The sequence below is a fragment of the Prosopis cineraria genome, unplaced genomic scaffold (genome assembly GCF_029017545.1).
Source record: "Prosopis cineraria cultivar Desert tree isolate PC_DT_omini unplaced genomic scaffold, ASM2901754v1 PC13, whole genome shotgun sequence".
NCBI lineage: Eukaryota > Viridiplantae > Streptophyta > Magnoliopsida > Fabales > Fabaceae > Prosopis > Prosopis cineraria.
In genome coordinates, this window is record NW_026555344.1 from 5,128,583 (window position 1) to 5,151,158 (window position 22,576).

At 33.1% G+C, this 22,576-nt stretch overlaps 3 protein-coding genes across 3 annotated transcripts; 1 reads left to right on the plus strand and 2 right to left on the minus strand.

Moving 5' to 3' along the window:
- The first annotated feature begins 8,352 nt into the window (after positions 1-8,352).
- Positions 8,353-10,578, plus strand: LOC129290522 (transcription factor MYB26-like). The gene is made up of 3 exons (XM_054927311.1): positions 8,353-8,669; positions 8,917-9,046; positions 9,222-10,578. The coding sequence occupies exons 1-3, from the start codon at positions 8,537-8,539 to the stop codon at positions 10,144-10,146; spliced, it is 1,188 nt and encodes a 395-aa protein (XP_054783286.1). The 5' UTR covers positions 8,353-8,536; the 3' UTR covers positions 10,147-10,578.
- Positions 10,579-14,182: 3,604 nt separating this feature from the next.
- Positions 14,183-16,174, minus strand: LOC129290523 (uncharacterized). Its single transcript, XM_054927312.1, has 3 exons — positions 15,849-16,174; positions 15,147-15,243; positions 14,183-14,461 (listed from the first exon to the last, which is right to left on the minus strand). The coding sequence occupies exons 1-3, from the start codon at positions 16,108-16,110 to the stop codon at positions 14,389-14,391; spliced, it is 432 nt and encodes a 143-aa protein (XP_054783287.1). The 5' UTR covers positions 16,111-16,174; the 3' UTR covers positions 14,183-14,388.
- Positions 16,175-16,821: 647 nt separating this feature from the next.
- On the minus strand, positions 16,822-21,777 carry LOC129290229 (uncharacterized). Its single transcript, XM_054926949.1, has 10 exons — positions 21,242-21,777; positions 20,927-21,021; positions 20,427-20,494; positions 20,290-20,333; positions 20,059-20,136; positions 19,827-19,980; positions 18,418-18,567; positions 18,182-18,292; positions 17,784-17,849; positions 16,822-17,289 (listed from the first exon to the last, which is right to left on the minus strand). Exons 1-10 carry the CDS (start codon positions 21,529-21,531, stop codon positions 17,191-17,193), a joined length of 1,155 nt encoding a protein of 384 aa, XP_054782924.1. The 5' UTR covers positions 21,532-21,777; the 3' UTR covers positions 16,822-17,190.
- Between the last annotated feature and the right edge of the window lie 799 nt (positions 21,778-22,576).

Below are 22,576 nucleotides of genomic sequence, written 5' to 3' on the forward strand. Positions count from 1 at the left end.
ACTCTCCTATTGCATGTTACTTTCTACTCTCATAAAAAATATTTTTTTCTTATTTATGAGATATCTTATTGACCTTTTTTTTGGTAAGTATAAGAAATAGACTTCATCAATATTAAAAGTAAATGGCATATTTTTTTCAATTAAGTTGTTATATACATATATAACCACAATTATTTGCTAATTAAGTGATTAGAGTCCCTAACACTCATGCTAATTTTAGTTAGTTTTTCACAAAAGGGTGCAACACATGAGATTGAGAAATATCTAGGATGCCACTCTTCCTAGAACTACTCGTGCTCAATCACCCATAATTGTGGAGTTTTGATTGTATCTAATGCATTATGTTGTGTATGTGATCCGACCTAGCATGTCATTGACTTTTTAAGACAAATTAAATTTTCCTTTTTATTCTCATTAAATGTTGGTGAGAAAAAGTATATTATTAAGTATATATACTTAATAAGGGAAAAGATGTAAACTTATCAATAGAAAAAAGCTAATGAGTTTTTTCTTAATTCTAGTAAAGTATGTTAATATAATACTATTTTGATTTTATTCATAAGGTAAGGAGAGAAGATTAATTTTGGTCCTACTTATAGGGTACTTCCCTATTTTTTTATATTCATCTTTAATTTTTTTACTTTTATTAAATACTAAAAAAATTATTAAAAAATAATTTTTTTGCCCTCATTAAGATTAGAGGTGAAAATATTAAATTTTAAGATAAAGTTAACTATATTTAAAGTTTTTTTATTTTGATAAAATAGCTGATTAATAGAATTACAGAAATCGATAATATATTAATATTTGTATGATTGCATCTTCGATGCACCACCTTCATCTCGACACTTTTTGGGGACATTTGATGTATCAAAATATAAGATATTTTGTAAAAAATAATATTTTTTCTTTAATATTTTTTCATAAATGTAATATTAAATGAATACCAGTTTTAAAATTTTACATTTTTATTGTGATAAAGTAAAATTATAAATTATATTAAATATGTTTTATTAATATGTGTGATTTTAAATTAAAAGTATTTTATAATTTAAAAATTATGGGGTATTATATTTTGTGTACTGCAAGTGATATATGTGTGTGCGTGTGCGTGTGCGTGTGTGTGTGTGTGTGCGCGCGCGCGCGCCCAAGTGGATGCAAGTTCACCGCAGGATAATAAATCTCGCAATGAATGAGAAAAGTTAATATTTGGAGAAGATGAGATTAATTGATTGGCTAGGGAGAGAGATGATGGCATGCATATAGCATAACAATTTTTTTGTTGAGGTTATTAATGACATTGTAAAGAATGATTACATATTCTATTTCGAATCATTGTGAATCGAAAACCCGTTGAATTGTCTGTCTTTTATACATGAAAAGATGTCTCTCTCTCTCTCTCTCATTAAATTTGACTGCCAATGTGTACTACAGAGGTTTTCTCACTCGTATATATGCAAATGCACGCAAAGCCATCAACACACATTTTGACTATGAAACCCAGCTCATGTATTCGAATGATGATTCACGTGATTGACTTTTTGTTTTTAAAACGGTTATTTATTCACCAAAACATTATTATAATATCATTATCTTTTCATATTAATTAATACTCTACAATGCATTTCCTGTCTCTGTCTCTTAAAAAATGACTTACAATTTGCTAAGTTCATTGAATATTGTGTTCGCCCTCTTTGTGATGCTAATAACTCCAGAAAGTTGGGTGACACGTCACACATACAACACGCTTCCAATTTAATTTATTTTTCTTGATGTCAAAGATATCTGTGTACTATTACTAGTTATGTCTATATAAATTGAAGATGCTAATAAAAATATCATGGGTTTGGAACAAGTAGTACATTATCATGTCCCTTGTCTATGATACCTTGTTTGTCTAGAAAGAATAAGAATCATTAATCATCATTACTCAAGAACTCATTCACCCAAGCAGTGAAGCCTGTTTTGTGGGTTTCAATCCGTACACCAAGCTAATTATGTTAAAGTAGAAAAAAAAGGCCTTCAATTTCAATTTAATCAATTCTCATTTTCACTGTACTTCAATCATCACTATATATATTTTCACGCTACATGACCCCAATTAAGACGAACAACTTTGGTTTTATCTCTCATCTTATAATCTCAGATCGCGTTCACGCACACGCGCACTCTCCCTCTAGCTCATCAAAAACAAAAAAAAAAAATGTCATTTTAAGATGTTTCACATTCACAAAAATATCATTAATTAAATAATATAAGTTATCGTTACCCATTAAAAGAAAAAAATACTCATCTATTGGAATGAGATTGGCTTCATAAATAATAGAGTATTGATGAAGGACAAATAATTTTGATCCAATTAAAAGAATTCTATGAACTAGAGTACATTGTCAATGACAGGTTATTTCAACGACATCGCCATTTTCCTCACTTGAAAAAGATCTCAGGTTGCGTGGGTGAGTGTTTTTTTAATTTTTCTTATGGAGAAGGGCTATATCAGGAATAAAATTTTGAAAACTAGAGTATAGCATATAATCTCTATCTCCTATATATAATAATTTTATTATTTCCTACGTTCATGCATTCATAGGCCATTAAAAAAAACATAAAAATATGGTTGCATATAATTAAGTATATCCACCATAAAGTTAGAGCCTTGAAGAATTTTGAGTTAAAATTTGATGTCCTTTTGCTATTCTTATTTATTTCTCTTCTCTCGTTTTTAAGCGGTCTCTCTTTCATTTTAACAAGTGGTATCATAATCTAATTTCACCTAAGATCTAAAAGCTCATTGTTATATATATGTTTGAGATTTAAAATGGAATTGGCTTTGATTGTAGCATAAACTTGTGTGCATCACATCATTTTAAACCTGTAAAATTAGGATAGCTTTAAAATAAAGACTTGGTGTTTGGGGTGTCTTTAATATGAAAAGTTTCTGAACTCATACTTGAGAAAAAAATTATTAAGTTGTCCAAGTATAAGTTAAGTTAATATGATGTAGAAAGTCTCTCATATTAGATAAAGTTACACTTAATTAATAATTAATATAAAATAAATAGGATTGGCACATAAATTTGAGGCTTAAAGTTTTAAATTAAAATATATCTTTCAGCTAATTGTACTCTATTTCTCCAATTTTTTTAATGTTTTTGGATCTATTTCTTGCAAAAGTAACACGTGGAAAGCTAAATAATCCAACAAAAATTGCCCCGAATTTTCTAGCTGAGATATAATGGCGTGTTTGAACACATCTTAATAATTCTCTAAAAATCAGTATTTTGGAAATTCAGTAATGCACCGTGCATATAATGGCTTTTACAACTTTTTTCTTCTTTCTCACCCAAATAATATCATTTTAATTGATTGTGTGAAAACAAGATATATATTGGCCAAAAAAAAAAAGATATATATCAACCTCATTTATAAATTCCCCTCCCCCAAAATAATCTAAGCTAATTAATAAGAAAAAAATTAATTTATTCTATATATATTTTCATTTTGGACAAAAAGCATGTCTTTTGAACTTTATATTTGTGAAAATTAAAGAACAATAAGTACTGTACGATGCCATATCACACGTATAAATTCATGGAAAACTGTAAACTTGACATATATATATATATATATATAGAGAGAGAGAGAGAGAGATGCTAGAACTATCAGCTAGATTCGAATAGAGTAGGTGTTAATTAGTTAGGAAGATAATGAGCTAAAATGATATGCTTAATGATCAGAGACAGTGAACGGAACAACCAAGTGTGGTTCCATGTCATCCTTAAATTAACTTTATTAACAGAAAGCATATTGGAAGAAGACTCTTGGATTTGGATACTAAGCCTAACCTACAAACACACACACAAATATTAGTAGGCAGTCTTTTTTATAAATATTTAGTTAAAAACGAATTCAAAAAACTAGCTGTCTAGCTAGCTACTAATATGCTTTCTTTTTTGCTTCTATTTTTGGAAGCAAAATTTATGTCTTATTGATGAATGGTCAATCTGCTGGAACAGTAGATATACTTTTGCTGTAAGGATGACATTATTGATTAATATTATATATAATATATTATCTACAAGACTTGGCCGCCCACGTTTATATCCTCAACTTCACAACTTAAAATATCTACTCTATATATATATATATATATATATATAATGGGTTTAATGTTCTATTTTTACTATCAGGTTTCGAAACTGATGTGATTTTTAGAAAAGGGTGAACAATACATGGCTATAATAAAGTAGTTCATGATGTTACTAATGGCCAATCTGCGGGAAGAGCAGATATGCATTTGCTGTAAAAAGATGAAATAATTTATTAATATTACATAAACACGTTTTCCCTTAATTAACTTTACACCTTTAATATGTGTGCGGCGCGCATGTGGGTATAAAGGTCTGATGTTCTATGTATTTATGGTGAAAGAAAACAGTCAAAAAATTACTTTTAGGTGCTCGACTCTATTAGGATATTCGAATGGATAGTCATGCTATTCGATCTGAAAAATGCTGGGGCCACCTATCAGCGGGCTATGAATGCCATCTTCTATGATATGATAGGAAAATATTTGAAAGTGTACATAGATGATATAATAATTAAATCTAAGAAGGCACATGATCATATTGAACATTTGAGGATGAGTTTCCTCCAAATGAGGGAAGTAAGCTTTAAATTAAATCCACTTAAGTGTGCTTTTAGTGTAACTGCAAGCAATTTCCTTAGATTCCTAGTCCACAAAAAGGGGATTGAAGTAGATCGGAACAAAGCATGGGCTATTCTGGAAGCAAAGGCCCTAAGGAATAAGATAGAGTTTTAAAGGTTCTTAGGTCAAGTCAATTATCTCAGGCGTTTTATCTCGAATCTAGCAGGGAAGATAAAAGAGTTTTCTGAGCTCCTGAAACTTAAAAATGCTGAAGAATTCACCTGGATCGGACATCATTAGGTGGCCTTTGACAATTTCAGGTTTGTAGTTTTCCAGTCTCTCTTATATGTTGTGCAACCATAGCTTTTGAATGGCTGCAGCTACTATGGCTTTTCTTTTGTCTGACTCAGTCTTTTACCAGTTCTATGAGGGGCTCGTGCCTCTGTGATGCTAAAGGCACTATAGCGTTCGTTATTGTTTTACACGAAAGGACTATGTTTGGATCCTCTTGTGCCCTTTGAAATGTGAAGGGGCCTATATCAGCATCGTAATACCTCGTATCTACAAAGTGACGCTCAGGATTGGCAAGATGATTTTAAAATTTATCTACAAGATCCCAACCAAAGATATCCTTACAGAATGAGGATGCACGCTCAACACTTCATTATAATTGGAGATGAATTATATAAAAAAGGCCCCAATGAGTTATTATTTAGGTGTTTGGCCTTCACTGAATATATAAAAGTCTTAAGACAAGTACACTAGAGAGTATATAGGGCCCATTAGCCCGAAAAAAATGCAGTGGCTGGTGTGAATGCATGGATATTATTGGCCATCAATGACTAAAGATTGCATTGAATATGTTAGAAGATGCAAGAAACACAACTACACGAGCTAGACCCTGCACCTCTAAAGTTTGAAGACATAGCCCCAAGGTTCAGGATCCACTAGAAGAAGTAAACCTCAAATCTCTAGAAGAGCCGAGGATCACTTTCATTGGCTCACTATTAGATAAAGAACAACTCGTGTGAAAACTTGTGTTATCACCTGATTTTAAAGACCGAATGCTTGGTAAGTTTTCACCTACTTGGGAAGGACCATTCAAGGTAAGCGAAGTTCTTAAAGGAAATGCTTATGTCTTATTTAGCATTAATAAGACTCTGCACGGACAAGCTATAAACAAAAAATATTTAAAGAAATATTGGCCATCATTATAATATAGTCCGAAGAACGAAGGAATAAAGGACCCGAGGCCTAGAATGGCTTTAGGACATACAATAATAAAAAAAGAATCTTTGCTTTTTATTTCATAAGAATGATACAAGGGACATATAGTATAAATTAAAGAATAAAGAATAAAAATACATATGTCTACTATTTACAATAGGTCTAGAGGGTCTCTTACTTCGCTAAAGCTTAGTCCAACTCATCAGATAAAGTCTAATGTCGACTGAGGGTCCTCTCAAATTCAAGCATTAAATGAAGCTTTTCATCCTAGACAGCCCGTGCATCGTCTAGGGCTTTATTTGTGACCTCCAGTTTGGACTCAATTGGACCCTCTTCAGCTTCAGCCCGTGCCAGCTCTGCCTTTTAGGAATCTCTCCGACCTTCCTTATTAGGGTTGAGCATGTGTAGCTGCTTGCATTTTTTAGTTTTACCATCGCCACATCAAAGTCACCAAAATAAGTTCTTGCCGTAGCCTGTCAGCGATGATCTTCTTTTTTGAGCAGCTCCTTATATCCCTATACTTTAGCCGTGAGCTCTTAGAAATCTCAAAATTTCATCCCTTGAAATTTATTTCGGAGCTCTATATCCAGTCTTACTTGTGCTTACTTAATGAATTCAATTTCTAAAAGCAACAAATGGCACTTGCTCCTTAGTCGTTTGAACCTTACCAAGCATTAGTCCGTTGTCTCTCCAACCTATTGGGTAAGCTTGTAGAGTTCTGCTATGCTAACCTCTGACTTTGCCTTGTAAAACTGAACATGGAGATTGCATTGAATATGCTAGAAGATGCAAGAAATGCTAGATTCATGAGCCAACACAACAAGTGCTAGCATCAGACACGCATTCGATTGTTAAACCATAGCTTTTTAGAGGATGGGTTATGGATGTAATAGGAAAAATCTATCTAGCTCATTCAAGGCCCACTCATTCATTTTAGTAACCATAGATTATTTCACAAAATGGGTAGAGGCCATCTCTATAAAGAAAGTGAAACAGGACGACGTTATTAATTTCATATGTGAACAAATTGTGTTTCAATTTAGGATCCCTCAAACGATTACAACGGACCAAGGAACGATGTTTACTGAAAGTGACTTCAAAGCCTTTTCCGAGGAAAGTCAGATTAAAATGTTGACATCCTCGCCATATTACCCTCAAGCAAATAGGCAGATTGAAGCTTTTAATAAAATAATTCTTGGGATTCTAAAGAAGACAATCAAGGGGAACCCTAGAGAATGGCACGTATGATTTCTTGAGACATTATGGGCATATCGAACGTCAAAAAGAGAAGCCACAGGCACAAGCCCGTATGTGTTGACATATGGACACGAAGCCATATTGTCTATGGAAATAACAGTCCCTTCTTTATGTGTTGCAAACACTATGCTTATTGGGTTTTAAAATTGCTATGAGCCTACTTTAATTATACTGATTGGCATGGATGCCTCTTTCAGCACATCACTTATATACCCCCTCCGTTTCTATATATAGGAGAAAAAAATTATATCACACAATTTAAAAAAGTTAGTTAACCATAATAATTATGTTTGAAAATAAATAAATTGAACTAAAATGTCTTATGTTAATCAACATAAGCATGAATTTATTATTTCTCATTAATGTAAATTATAAGGGGCGATTTAAAAAATATGTAATAAATGTTTATTAAAATATATGATTTTATTTATATAAAAAAGAATTAAAAAATGATAATTTTTTTATAAATAAAAATAAAATAGTATTAATATTTACATGCATTATCATTTGCTGTCCTTGATCATTAGGCTATATAAAGCCTTCCGATCCATGGCTTTGAAAGAACTATTGGCATATAAAAAGAGGTTAATTAATTGAAAAATCAAATAAATTTAGTTAAAACATGAGGACATGGGAATGTGCAATCATGTGGGACCCTTTGGGTCCCACCAGTGTGCATGCATGACACGTGCACTAATTAACGCTCTGGCCATTTAAAGGGGTACAAGTGGTGCAGGGGGTGACAAAGCAGCTTTTATCCCTTTGCCCGAAACCCTAAGTGGGCCACCTTACGGTACACCCTCCCTCATTTAATTCATTACCCTCTTCTCACTCTGCCTCACGGTCACACACGATTCTTTTCCCCTCACCAGTCTTCTTATTAGACACCACCTTACTCTTAAATTATAAAATATTTTATTTTAAAATATAAAATATTTTAAATAGATTAAAGTTTTATTAAATATATTAATTTTAATGTTATCTTTTTTTTATAATTAATATCTATTTATTTTTTTAATATATTAAATGATAAATATTTTTAAAAGTTTATATTTTTATTTTAAAAAAATAAAATTATTAAATATATTTAATAAAATTTATTAATATATAAAATTTTATTTAAAAATATTTTATAATTTATGATCGAGGAAGTATATAATAAAACTAAGCTCTTCTTCTGTGTCAGCCAGGGCTTATAAAGCTTTAAAGCACCTCAGGCCCCTCTCGTCGTCTTCTTTTTTAAATACTACCAAAAGTACTCCTCATATTTTGTTTTCCAATGCCATGTTTGTACGCTCTGATCAGAGATCTTCATCATTGTGAGAAGTAACAAGAAGAAGAAGAACAAGAGGTAGATCAGGCCAGGCCAATACCATCATATCGATCAACAATAATTATCAGAAGATGGGGCATCACTCTTGCTGCAACAAGCAGAAGGTGAAAAGAGGATTATGGTCACCTGAAGAAGATGAAAAGCTTATCAACTACATCACCACTTATGGCCATGGTTGCTGGAGCTCTGTCCCTAAACTTGCTGGTACATATCTCTCTCTCTCATTTCTTCTTCTTCTTCTTCATTATATGTACGCGGTCTTCAATCTCTCTGTAATTACTGTTTCACACATCCCTTCTCCTCCTGCATTCTTCTCATCTCATCATCTTCATCAGAGTATAGATCCTCTACTGTTGCTGAAATCATGAGGGAACTTATTCTTATAATTAATTAAGTGCAATTATTTGTTCATCTTTTTGGTTCTGACACATTTTCATGGGCGAATATAAAGGCTTGCAGAGGTGTGGAAAAAGTTGCAGACTTAGATGGATCAATTACCTAAGACCTGATTTGAAACGAGGAAGCTTCTCTTCTCAAGAGGCTGCCCTCATTATAGAGCTTCATAGCATTCTAGGCAACAGGTCTGCTTCTTCCTGCTGTTTATTTTTTTTTCCCTTTTTAATTTCTCATATTGTTATGTTCATTCCTTCATCTATCATGTATAATATTATAATAATTATAAAAAGGTTACTTTCTTTCTATATAGCTTTTTTCCTTTTGATGACAAGTTGATGATGGTCATGTTGTTTTTGACAGGTGGGCTCAGATTGCCAAGCACCTACCTGGAAGAACTGACAATGAGGTCAAGAACTTCTGGAACTCAAGCATAAAGAAGAAGCTGCTTTCTCATGATTTACTTCCTCCTTTCTCCACATTTTCTGATCATCTTCTTCTTCATCACCATCATCATCATTATAATGCTCCTCTGGAAACATCCTTCACTTCTTCAAACCCTAATCTCCTACTTAGCTACCCTCATCTTCATCTTCAACCTGATCAGCATCATCACCATCATCAGCTATACCTTCCCAGTACTGCATCATCACCAATTCCACAAGGTCTCAATGGTCTCGACCATAAAGCTGATGAAATTAAAGTAGACATTGCCGATTATAACCCCAACAACAATCTCCTTCATGTCCAGAACCCTATCTCAGAAAGCACACCACCCTATATCATTATTCCATCTTCATGTGAAGATAACGGTACCAATACTGCTAATGATGATGCGTGGTCAATATTGGGTACCCTGAGTAACAATCCAAATCAAGAGAACAATCAAATTGCTAAAACTGATCATCATCATCATCAACAACAACAACTTGTTGCTGAGAAATTCATGAACCCAGGTTCGATGTTAATGCTGCAGCACCATGATCCTGACAACTTGGTGGAATCCATTATTGTGCCCAAAATCTGTGATAGCTTTGAGGATTATTTGTTGATGAGCAGTAGTACAGTCCCAGCATCATCATCATCTTCTTCTTATTCACAAGAATTATTATTACATCAGGACCCTCTTGAGAGAATCCAGTGTTACCCATCATCTGGTTTTTGTCCACAAGATCATGATCAAACTTTCTCAGTTGCCAATCAAATGGAGTACATTGATGCAATCCTATCATCGTTGCCCTCGTCCACCACAAACCCTATTGTTCCAACTAGTTTGGAGCTGCCTTGAGGATTGACATATGCATGAGAATAGTAGCTTTTTATTTTGTCTATTTAAAATACATATAGCTGAATAATATGGGAAATCCGTTGTTTCACTTTAATTTCATTTGTGTGCGTATGTGTGTTTGTTGTTATATATTATTATATATGAACTGCTAATTGCCATGCATTTAGCAATGTCTTGAAGTTTTGCGTATAATTAAGAGGGTGAAGTTAGAAGTGTTTCTCTAATGGAAAACCTAGTTGTTCCTGGTTCAGGAACCTCCATTATCGACGACATGTCTAGGCTGTTTCACATGTCTGTCAGCTCAGTGAATTGATTTGAGTTTTTCTCTTGCTACAGTCCAATGCATTTAGCAATATATGTGCCTTGATGTGTTGGTACTTGAAGTTGAACAATGGCTGGCTCCAAAGTTCTCTCCCTCCCTCCCTCTCTCGCTGTGACATTAATAGTTGATGACGTTGAAGGAATGAAGACAAAAGCCGTATAAACGAAGACACCATGGTCAACTCTTGCTAGCTAGCTAGAGGCCAAAGTGTCCTACAATGCGACGTACAAGGTGCTAGCTAAGGTGTTCTGGCGGCTATATCATGTCGCTTTTAATTTATATACTCGATTGATTTTCATGGAACCATAATTACTCCCCAAATTAATGAATGAATTTGATTTTAGATTTTTTTTTTGCGTACTTTTTTCCTACCATAATTAATTATAAGATAAAGTTTTAAAATTACATTTAATTAGTTTTAAATATATCGTAAAGATGTACTCAATCCACTACTACAAAATATAAACATTTTTAATTAAATTTTATTCTTAACAAAGTATTTATTTATCTTTAAATTAGTGTCATCTTTTTATATTTATCTTTATTTAATAGGATGTCAAATATTTTTTTTATAAGTTTAATGATATTAACTGTCATTCTTTAAAAATGAAGTTAATTAACTTTACCCAATATTTTTATTTCTAATTCTAAGGCTTTGAAGTGGCTTAGGTGTATTTAACTAGTTAAAGTATTAATTCTTATATGGAATATTCTTATTTATTATGTTCCGCTTAATTATTTTTAGTAATATGAATAGTGAAAAGGCACAAAAGTAATTAATATTTCATTAAAATTCTAAATTGATAAGTCGTAAATATTTTGTAAAATCACCAAAAAAAAATTTGATACTTATCATCCTGAAACTTCAGGCCTGGAAAACGGTAGTCCTTTTTTTGATCAAACTGGAAAACATTAGTTCAAGTGAAAGTTTTTGCCAAAGTTAATCCTCTGGCGTTAGAGTTATCAATGGACATATATTAATAAAGTCACAAAATTATGCAATGATGGTACCAAAATGCTTGTTTTTTATGAACTGGACGTAAAAGAGTTTGAATGTAGATTTTTTTAAAAAAAAATTATTAAGTTCACCTGCACGGTAATTTCACTTCGTGAGCTTTTAACTTTTACCTTTAAATAGTTAAATTTACCTTTGCACCGTCTTGCATTTGGTAAGGATAAGTCCTTTTTGGAGAATGTTGCTTCTAAATTGGTTCAACTTTATTATACATTCAATACAATAAAGAGAATCCAGAGTTGGGGGTTAGAAGTTGGAAAATTTTCATTCAAACACTATCTTTTTAACTTTTACAATAAAGCCACTTGTAAAAAGAAAAATCAAATTAAAGAAAAACTAGAAAGACTTGAATGTTGTCATGATGAACATATTCCACTTTTTTTGGGGGTGTTATGACTAATTAAGGTTTAAGTTTTTTTTTATATATATCACATTATTTTTCAATTTTGACGAAATTTACATGTGCAAATTTCAACGGTGGAATTATTATTATAATTATTACATAGACTTATTAGAATCTTATAGTTGTTTAAATTATTATTATTAAAGATATATAATATGTACAGCTGAAATCCAAGCCATTTAAAGTTATATGAAGTATTATCATTATTACTATTAGGTTTTTTTGTTTTTTTCAATCATAAGGACATTTTGTTTCACTCATGATGAACTCCAAACTAAGCTTCTTTTGAGTAGTTTGAATAATTTCATTATTAACTGAGCAAAATTCTGAACTTGCTGGGGTTAGGATAATACTAATCGAATATGAATAAACTCCAATTGCCTATATGGAATAACTCCAGGACAGATATATTATAACATTTTATAATAATAATGACATTTAAATTCAACAGAAATACAGATCATGCATTTGAATTACGATACGATAAAAACTAATTTATGTAATACCTAATCCTATGGAAGAATTATCTCAATTGTTGTATGATTAAAGAGCATAATTATAATATATATGACTATAAAACATATTCTCTCTAGTTCATGCGCGGTACCATCGACCATCGGGTCAAAATATTATGTTGTTCAAAAAGCAGAGATTCTTAGAATTTAAATAACATTCTTTATCGATAGCAATTATTGTCATTGAAACAAAAGGCAGAATAGAAAAGGATGGAAATGATTTCATTTTCTAAAAAATAAAATGATTTTAATCACGTTATTTTCTTAATTAACACATACAGTAACATAACATGCAAAATAATAATGGATAAAAAAAAATTCTGTGACAGCAATGGGGGGACAGCTATCAATTAATTAATTTTTACTAAAGATGAATCATTCCCTGATGTTCTTATTATAAGATATTTTGTTTAAGGTATTAATTTTTTTCACTGAATATCCCTAGCTAATTACTCTTCTAGTTGTATTTATAGAACAAAGAGAGAAAATTAATTTTAATTATATTTATAAAGCACTTCATTATTTTGTATGTTCATCTTTACTTTTCTGTCTTAATTAAATGCTAGGAAAAGTTGTTAAAAACTAGGTAGATGTAAAAACTTATTAAATTTTAAAATAACATTAATGAGATTTAATTTTAACTAGATTCCTTGAGATGCATAAAATTGTTAATAGATGTTTATTTATTTGATAATCCACCAGAAGAAAAAATAATTTCAAGAATAAAAAGTAAATATCAAATTTTGAAAAATAGACATTATCAACCGATGGTTTTCTCATAGTCATCAAAGGAGGCCAAAAGTTTGACCAAATTTTTCTTAAATAAAAGTTGAATAAAAGGGTTTTTTCTTACAAATTAATAGTCTGTGACTACATTTTCTTACATGATGTAGTTATTAAAAATATTATAATGAATAATTAAAAATTACTTCATTCTCAATCAAAATATTTAGGAGAAAAAAATGAACAAAAGGAGTAGACGCGCGGATAATTAACTTTCAATCAGCGGGGAGATGAATAAAGAAGAGATAAAAGTAACAAGTAAATCATAATATGTGAATGAAGTCTTCCAATAAAGGGCATTAGTGTCCCGGTCTTCTCAATAATGACAGGGCCCACACTTACGGAAGTGGGGAGTTCTTGCTTCTTTCCTGTGTCTCCATGGAATCTCATTTTGCAGCTAATCAAATCACTCACTCACCCTCTCTCTCTCTCTCTGCTTTCATCACTCAGAATCTTAAATCAATGTCTTTTGGGGGTCATGTTGGGGAATCCTCACTGTTTACTCCAGTCTTTTCTTCATTTTAAATCAAGCTTACACGCAAAAACATGACAAAAGAATAGAACGTGGAAACTGTATCTTCACACTAACCTACCTTTTTCCCACATTCATCTCATAAATTTCCTTTTTCAATGCCCCCTTTACACCTTTCAGCATAGACATATGACTTCTTACTATTAGACTCATGTTCCACCTTTACTACTATATACTAATTTGTCTGCTACATTACCCCCTTCACATTCCCTTCAAGATGTGGTTATCTTGCTTTCTTTTGTCATCTTCAAACATACATTCTGGCTTCTTGCTATTTTTGAGATCTTTCATGTATTTTTAATTTCATAAGATACAGCAGTTACATGTTATTCTGATGAGTCTTCAGAGTATAAATTCAACACCCTCCAAACCAGACCCTTTGTACCAATAGGCATGAAAGATGAGTTTCAATTTGAACTTAGTCAAAGCCAATCCTAGCTATTAAGAACCAAGTGGAGATATTAGATTGATTCAAGAATCTTTTGGCATGCTCATTGGGCAATCGACAGATTCTCAAGTATACAATACATTACAGTTTACTTATGCCAGAGACTCAAAAAAGTGCACCAGAGCTAATTCAGCTTGCCCTGCCTTGCTGGGTCTTTAACATGGAATGCAAGAAAATTCAAAGTAAATCTATAGATCCACTACATGGGGGAAACATCAGAATGACTATGCTGTAATCCTTGATCTGCCCTTGGCAATTCTTCTAGCAATGACTCTTCGGCCACCCTTGGTTGCCTTGCTGCTCATGAAGAAAAATAAGACGGTGTCACTTAACATTCGCACAGTACTGTATTTGAAGCTCTGCTGATGTTTCTACATCAGCCACACAAATTTAACAGATTCTATTTTCTTCTACAACTTAATTATAGATAGAATGCCACAAAAATTCAAAGAAAATGCCACAAAAATTCAATGAAGTAAGTAGTCCTCCCTAACAGCAGTCAGCATGCACTCATTTTACGGGTCATGGTTAATAGTACAGGCCCATTCGGCCTATCACTCTTTAGTTAACATAAAGCTTCTAGGATATGGTTGATGACACCCTCATTATCTACTTATGAGAGTTATGTCTATGAAAAATTCAAAGCAAGCACTGTCTAGATATCGATATCCAGTTCAGGCATATGTTTTCTTTCTTCATCTATAATGTTCTGCAATTCGCTTGACCTTTCCCAAATCACCTACCCATCCATGTTAGTCTCTGTCTATAGATCTGACAAGTTAAAGGTAAGACAAAATTATAAAAGTTTCAAACTATAGCAACCATACGGTTCCTTCTACTTCCCGTGATCCGTTAGACATAATATTTTGAAGCGACGCTGCAGTGTCTTCCAGATCACTAGAGTTTAATCAGAATGTTAGTTTGTTATTCTCGTTCTCTGATGATATAGGAAGAACGTAGGGAAAAAACTTGAAAGGTTTACCGAGCAAAAAATCCATGATTTCTCTTTCGCCGGATAAGGCTAGGTTGGAATGTCCTTTTTGGAAATAAGAGCATTGGCTCTTCTGATGAACCATCCCCTGCAGAACAATAGAAAAAAAAAGGAAAAATAAGAATTTAAACAAAGTCACCTTCTTGATATTATATCTCCACATTTCATGACGTGTTGGCTAGTAGGGGAAACTTTGTTTGAGTGCGTCATAATTACCGAACATGCAAGCAGTATTTTGCCTCAAAATGCATAATACAAAAACAAAAAGCCCGCCCTCAAACAACAGATGTTGATGCTGCCATTATTTCGACAACTTGAAATATCCTGATTCCTTGCTAAATAGTAATATCTTGCAAGCGTATATGAAGTGAACTAAGAACTTGATAAACAATCAAAGTGAGCCTCTTTTCTTCCTCAACGTTGATGTCATGACTACATAAAGATGTGAATTATCCGACTAAAATAAAAGGAGTGAATCATCCAATTGATTTGGCCCAAAAAAGAATCATCCAATTGATTAATAAAGCAAGAAGGTTACAATGAAATTGTTCGTCTTCTTTTTCCAGAAATGTCAAACAAATTCTTAGACACACATTAGGCACATTAAGACCACAGTCCAATCAAATCTATAACCAAGCCATGAAACCTAAATATGAAGTTTTAAATTTGAAAAGCAGTCGACGTTAAATGCACCATCAGGTAATAAGAACCGAAGCGAAGGCAGGCCGCAAGGATACAGGACACCGCCAGAGGAGAACTCGCTCAGGTATTTGAGGTCGCTTTTGGGCAACTCGAGTGAACAAGGGAGCTTGGAGACGCATGGGAATAGCTTAGGAGTGATATCGACGCCACGAGAAACTATTTTGTCAGTCGAGTACGGCGCTTGGTGAAGAAATGAGTTTGAAACCCGATTCAACATTGAAGTGCCAATTCTGAGAAAGGTTTTCGACGCCATTTTTTTGTGTGAAAATCCTCGAACCTTCCTAAACCCTACTGAGGGACGAAGGAGCGGCAGGAAGAATTTGGATCAGAGCAAAGCAATGCGGCAATGTTCGAGTTGGATGGTCCGACCCGGAAGAACCACCTCCGATTTGCCCCGTGATTTTTCGCTGACTTTCCCAATTGGGAATAATTTTGTCAATTTTTTTTTTGTTGCATTTTACTGTATCTATCATCCTAAAAAATAAAAATAAAAAGTATCAAAATGAAATAAAGAATTTTAGGCATAATCAAATTACTTTTCATCTTTTCAACAGAAAATTATGTCATTTTAAATAAGATTACAAAGCGATTTGAGTTAATTCACTCATCAGGCTATAAAAAATTTCATTAAATTCATAATTAGAGATACATTAAATTGATTTAGTTATATTATCAAACTCAAATTTAAATCTTTCAAAAATTTAATTTCCAATTATTTATCCACTCTTGTCGATCATTATCAGCTCCAATAACATGGGAGGAAGGTTATAAAAAATAGTTGTGCCAAAAAATAAAAAAGAAGTCATCTGACAAATCTGAATGGGCTCGTCAATTTGATTTTCGATTTTCATGGTAAAAATGTGTTTATTTGCCATGTTGAAAACCACAATAACTGGTGTAATTACTTACTTCCACTAAAACAATGAAATTAATAATCTTTAACATAAAACCATACACTGAATAATTTAATAAAAAACGCAAAGAACCAAACTTTGACTACATATTACAACAGCTCCAAAGTTTTACTACAAATTGAAGCTACAAACAGAGTGGCATTCTTCAAACATGCCTATGGCTATGATATTACAAGAAGCATTAGCTTCACGTCAAGTGAGACCAAAAGAAGAACTGAAACAATGGAAGAGAGGAAACAAAAGGAAATAAAACACCAAAATAAATCATATCAAATATCAATACTGGAATCAAACACTATTGAGTTGGCGTGAGTGACCATCCCTTTCCACTCCACTCCATCCTTGCCGTTAAATGTAGAAAAAAGAGAGAGAATATTCAAATGACTCTCAAATGTACACAATCACGCTGTAATTCTAGATCATTGTTCCGTGTGAAACACGGCAGATATCCAATCAGAAGCTGCCATTTGGATGTCAGTCTCGATATGAGGAGAAAGAGGAAGGGGAGTCACAGCGACCTGTTCCTCCAAATCACAGATTTAATAATCAGGAGAGAACATTAAATAAAATTAGTCCATTGAAAAATCTAATCATGAAACTGACACAGGAACATGTATGAACATGTGAAGGCAAATTTTTTTATGGAACCAATTTCTGACATGTTTACTCATGCTTCTTTGTGATCCATTTGAAGGAAATATAACTTTTGGTTTTTGAATTTTTCCTCAATTATTCAGTCCCTTAAAAACAAAATCTCTATAATTTCTTAATTCAACAAACTATAACGAAGGACTTTGTTCTGAATCAAAGTTAAAGAACTGAACCGATAATTGAGAGTAGTTTAGGAACTAAATTATATTTTCCCTTCTATCTTTTATGAATTTATTTCATCAACAATCACTATTGCTGAGTCATGGACATACAATGCATGAGATCCACACAAGTTTTTCTAAAATGAACTAGGTGGGCACTTGAGATAATCTAACCAATGACGACTTGTTATCCAACTTACATATCCACTTTCTAGTGCTCGATAATCAAGGTCCTCTTCTATATCTTCATGCTTCTTATCCAAAAACTGCAGAAAAAAGTAGAGTATGGCTAAGTTTACTTCTACAAAATGCGTCAAAACATTTCATTGCCATACAAGTATACTTTAAGGAAAGATATATTAAGATCTGCAATTAAACAAGCAGTGGTGCGAAGATGGCAACCTGAATCATGTGACTAAGGAAACAAAAACATTTCAAGGTTGGCAACGTTGGCCAAAACATGAAAACAAACACATTTATACAATAAACTCTTATCTACAGCTACAAATTACTATCTTCCATGCTCAGAATATAAAAATATGTCTGATTTCATTATTAATAGGATTCTCACAAGATGACGTTCTTTCCTCTTATTTACCTCCAGTCTGAAGTACTTCTTTACCCTGTTGAAATCAGATTTTCCTGCAGCTCCAATAGATTCAACAATCTCCAAATTCTTTTTCTGTGTAGTCAGTCGACGCGCTGCACCCTGAAACATACCAAGATGAGGAAGGTTAGACATTAGCACAATAGAATCAACATATGTACTAGAATCCCTTCAGATTATACCAGACGGGTACACATAACACAATGTTAAACATTTTGGACACTCACAGCAGCAGAGGCATCTCGGCCAAGCTGTGCAAACTTAAGGCCAAGGCCTTGTTGGTTGTTCAAGAAATGACCAACAGGATATCGACTAGTAGAAACAGCTTGCCAGTTTGCAGTGGATCTTCGAGTACTTTGCTTGGTCAACTTGAAACCCTGCCAATAAGATAACACAATATCCAATTAAAAAAAAAATTGCAAAGACAGGAACATAATAAATGAAATGCTTATTTAATGCCAAATTCATATTAGAATCACATAACATAATAAAGGAAACATGATCTCTTCTTCATTGAAGTTTTATTAATAAGTTCAAACATACCAAGGGATTGAACACTGAGGTAAAATCACATATATCCTAACCAATGAAGCACAAGCATGACTACTATTGCACTGAATAAGCTAACCCCTCTTTCAACATCTAATGCATAAACGTAGAACAAATAATCATGTTGTGACTTGTTTAAATTGACCATATAGTAACAGCCCATCAAAACAAAATTGTGCAAGGGAAGCAAAAGTAAAAGATTTAAGTTAGGACATGCACTAAATGACCTAAGATAAGTTTATTATTAAATACAAAATTTTGTGCACAAGCAATGCATTATGCAGCTAATAACATGCACAAACATCATATACTGTAGACACAGAAAATACAAGATTCTACTTAGACAGTATGGAACTCAAACAAGTGCACTGTTAATTATAGCACAGAAAGGAAGGTGACTCTACAAATATTAAACAAAAACAAGAATCAGTGCCAGGGAATTACACAGCATTAATTGTTTTTCTTGCATCTAGGACTTAAAAAAAATATGGGTACATGTCAACAACTCTTACCAGCATTAAAGTTGAATGAAATTCAGAACCTCAAAAAGTGCAAAAGTGTAAACCTTGAGACATTACCATAACTTTAGCATCTTTAACTCAGATTGGAAACCGTCTTTAATATTCAGAACGTAAACTAACATCACAACACACTCTCCAAAGTGTATCATCAATAACCAATCACTCATTCAACAAAGGGGGTGAAATAGAATTTAATTATTATTTGAAAACTTCTAAGTTCTCTTTAGAGAGAGGAGGTTTCCAACTCATTATCAACATCCAAAATAGAAAGCCAAAAATAAAAGTAATCAAACTTGAGGGTGTAATAAAAAACCTCAGAATCACTTATCAGAAATTAATGAAAACAAAAACCCCTTGAACTAATTTCTCACACTTTTTCAATGTACAGTACATAACAAGCCAACAGGGTAATTACACCCTGGCAGGGGGTACTACAAGCACAAATGAAACTATACAGAAAATGGAAGTTGATTGTAGAACAAATTTTTTGTTCAGACAATATTTTCTAAAAGTATTTCTGTAATGCAGCAAAATATTTGAATAAATACACAATCAACATTCTAAACCTTGTTTCTCAACGGAGACGTGGGAACTTCTATATTCAGAAAGCAACTTTTGAGAAAAGTTCCCTTCTCAATATCCCTGATAGCTGAATTTATCAAAGGTAAACAGATTGCTGCTGCATCCTTGAAATCTGTCTCTTGACTTTGCTCCTCCTTCCTACACGTGACAGCAATTCATAAACCTCCAGTAGAAAATTGCAGGTCAAGCTAGTTACAAACCAAATAATCAAAATACCAGTTCAATGATATTGACAATGATGGCACACCACTTAATGATGCCTCTCTAGCTCCAGAAACAACACCTGAGTAAAACCTGGAATGTTCTTAAGCATGAGATAAATGTTGGTCTTGGACATTAGTGATATAAGTGCTGGAAGATACCACAAAACAGAATGGAAAAAAGGGGGGAGGTTATGCTCTGACTTGTATTTAAAAGTTCCTCTATATTCATAGGTAAATAACTTACATGTGATGACCACAGCTGGCTCCCCGGTTGATTCCACTAATAACCTAAAATGCATACCATATTTTTTATCATATGTAAATCTTTATTATGTTGATTATGGCAAAGCAAAGGCATAATGTTATCGTATAAAAGCTGACCAGTATAGGCTTTGACCATGAAAACAAGGCCCCGGATAATGCTAGTGAAACACAATCCACAGGAGTTCCTGAATAAAGTATAAATTAAAAAAGAATAAGATAGCAGAGAAACTCTGATGTATTAAAAGCCACAACTACAAAATGCCAAACTCGCAAAGAGATTATGAAATTCTAAAAGTACATTCAGCTACGATCACACAAAAATCACTTTCAAAATATGATGATGATGATGATGATGATTTTTTTTCCTCTTAACAACTAGGGTAAGACCAGAAAATCCACATCAATGCACCCATGAACATGATACAAGTTGAATCTCATTAGCACATAGAAAATGGGACAAATAGCACATGATCAAGCTAAGCTAAAATTCGTCAAAAGGCACGGTTTCCCAACAAATTTAATCCCTATCAAATTAGACCTGATCACAACATCCTCAAGTCTTTTTGAGAACTAGATGTGGGGAGGACAAGAAACAGGAGCTAAAGAAAATGTCATACCTGAAACCTCAAAGGCCGTGGCACCATCAATTTCAGCAGACCTTGCTTCCACCGTTTCTCTGAGAGTTACAGAGTGGCCCGAAACTGTTTTGTCCCTAAAGCAACCATTTTGTGAACTAACAAATTACAAAGACACTCCAGATTCAAGAACAACAGAAAGAGAGAGGTGGAGAAGACAGAAAGCATAATGCAAATGCAGAGTCAACAAGAAACCGGGAAGGTAAATGTAGGAGGAAAAGAGGCATACTAGAAAACATAGTACAGTCCAACAAAAATCAGAGCACAATGAATAAATCAAGATTAAAAAAGACCCACGATTGAGGAACGCAGACATGAACATTGTAAAGGCCTTCACGAACAAGAGCTTCAACTAAGTAGGTAAGGCCAGGGGACTCAATCCCATCACTATTGGTGACCAAGACAATGGGCTTCGAAGTATCATTGAGTTCCGTGGAATCAGGAACCGAAGATGAAGGTTCCAGAGTTTCGGCAACGTCCTTGGATTTGTCGCCCTCATCAGCGCCTTTCCTGCTGAGAAGGACTTCTTGAAGATTGGAAACGAGGCCCGGAGGCATCAAGTTGTTCTTGACAGAAGTAGAAGTCATGGGCAAAGATTCCTTGAAAAGGAAACTGAATGACAATCGCAAGAAAGAAGAAAGATTCAAAGTGGAAACCCTAAGCTGGGAGCAAGAAAGGCTGGGAAAAATATGGAGGAAGAAACGATAGAGATAGATAGAGCGGTTGTAACGGCGTAACGTGGGAAAGTGCAGAGACAACCCAAAAGGGAAGGGAAAAGCTTCAGAGTTCAGAGTACTCTCACAGAGAGAGGAGGTGGGGGGGGGGGGGGGGATTACTTGTAAAAATGGGATCTTTATTAGAAGGGAAAAGAAGAAACAGTCATGAAAGAGATTAAGGCACAGTTTCATGATTTTTGAATCTTTTAACAATTCAACCTTTTCTGGACAGAGTTTTTTCTTTTTCTGCTGATCTATCCTTGACCGCCAGCTATTGACAATTGAGACATAATTACTTAGATAATGATGGTATTAGAATATTTATCGTGCATGCATAATTGAATTGATGGCATATTCTACAACATTCATTTCTTCTTGATTACTTGCTCCCTCATAGCACAATATAAATTATAATTAATTAATTTATAATTTATAAATAATATTAATTAAAAATTTAAATTTTTTAAAAATATCAACATTTTTCATTTATATCTTCATAAAATACTCTATAAAAAAATCTTGATAATAATAATTAAAATTTTAATGTATGATTTTTTTTTAAAAGAGTAATAGATGAAGTAAGAGTATAGTTAGAGAGATAAATATAAAAGTTATCTAATACTTTATATTTTAGATCAAGTAAAATTTTTAAAAAAATACTTTATATTATAATTTAAAAAGAGTATGATTTTGCAACTCAATTTAATTGATTTAAATCAATGAAAGCTATGCCAACTATAGCTTTGAATTTGAAATGGAGTGTGTCATAAATTTTATAGTTGTCAGAAAATAAATGAGAGTAAAACTGAATCTAGCATATTACCAGAACATAGTAAATGTTTATTCACTTGGCCGGCCACCGCCATCTTAAAAACTTTGGCTGCTGCTCAATTAAATTTAGCTGTATCAATGTTTT

Coding starts and splice junctions, on each gene's coding strand:
- LOC129290522 (XM_054927311.1), top strand. CDS start 8,537: ATGGGGCATCACTCTTGCTGCAACAAGCAGAAGGTGAAAAGAGGATTA. Junction 8,670..8,916: donor CTCTGTCCCTAAACTTGCTG/GTACATATCTCT, acceptor GCGAATATAAAG/GCTTGCAGAGGTGTGGAAAA. Junction 9,047..9,221: donor CATAGCATTCTAGGCAACAG/GTCTGCTTCTTC, acceptor TGTTTTTGACAG/GTGGGCTCAGATTGCCAAGC.
- LOC129290523 (XM_054927312.1), bottom strand. CDS start 16,110: ATGGCGTCGAAAACCTTTCTCAGAATTGGCACTTCAATGTTGAATCGG. Junction 15,244..15,848: donor TCGGTTCTTATTACCTGATG/GTGCATTTAACG, acceptor ATTGTTCTGCAG/GGGATGGTTCATCAGAAGAG. Junction 14,462..15,146: donor AATCATGGATTTTTTGCTCG/GTAAACCTTTCA, acceptor CTTCATGAGCAG/CAAGGCAACCAAGGGTGGCC.
- LOC129290229 (XM_054926949.1), bottom strand. CDS start 21,531: ATGACTTCTACTTCTGTCAAGAACAACTTGATGCCTCCGGGCCTCGTT. Junction 20,334..20,426: donor CATGGTCAAAGCCTATACTG/GTCAGCTTTTAT, acceptor TATGCATTTTAG/GTTATTAGTGGAATCAACCG. Junction 18,293..18,417: donor GCCGAGATGCCTCTGCTGCT/GTGAGTGTCCAA, acceptor GGTATGTTTCAG/GGTGCAGCGCGTCGACTGAC.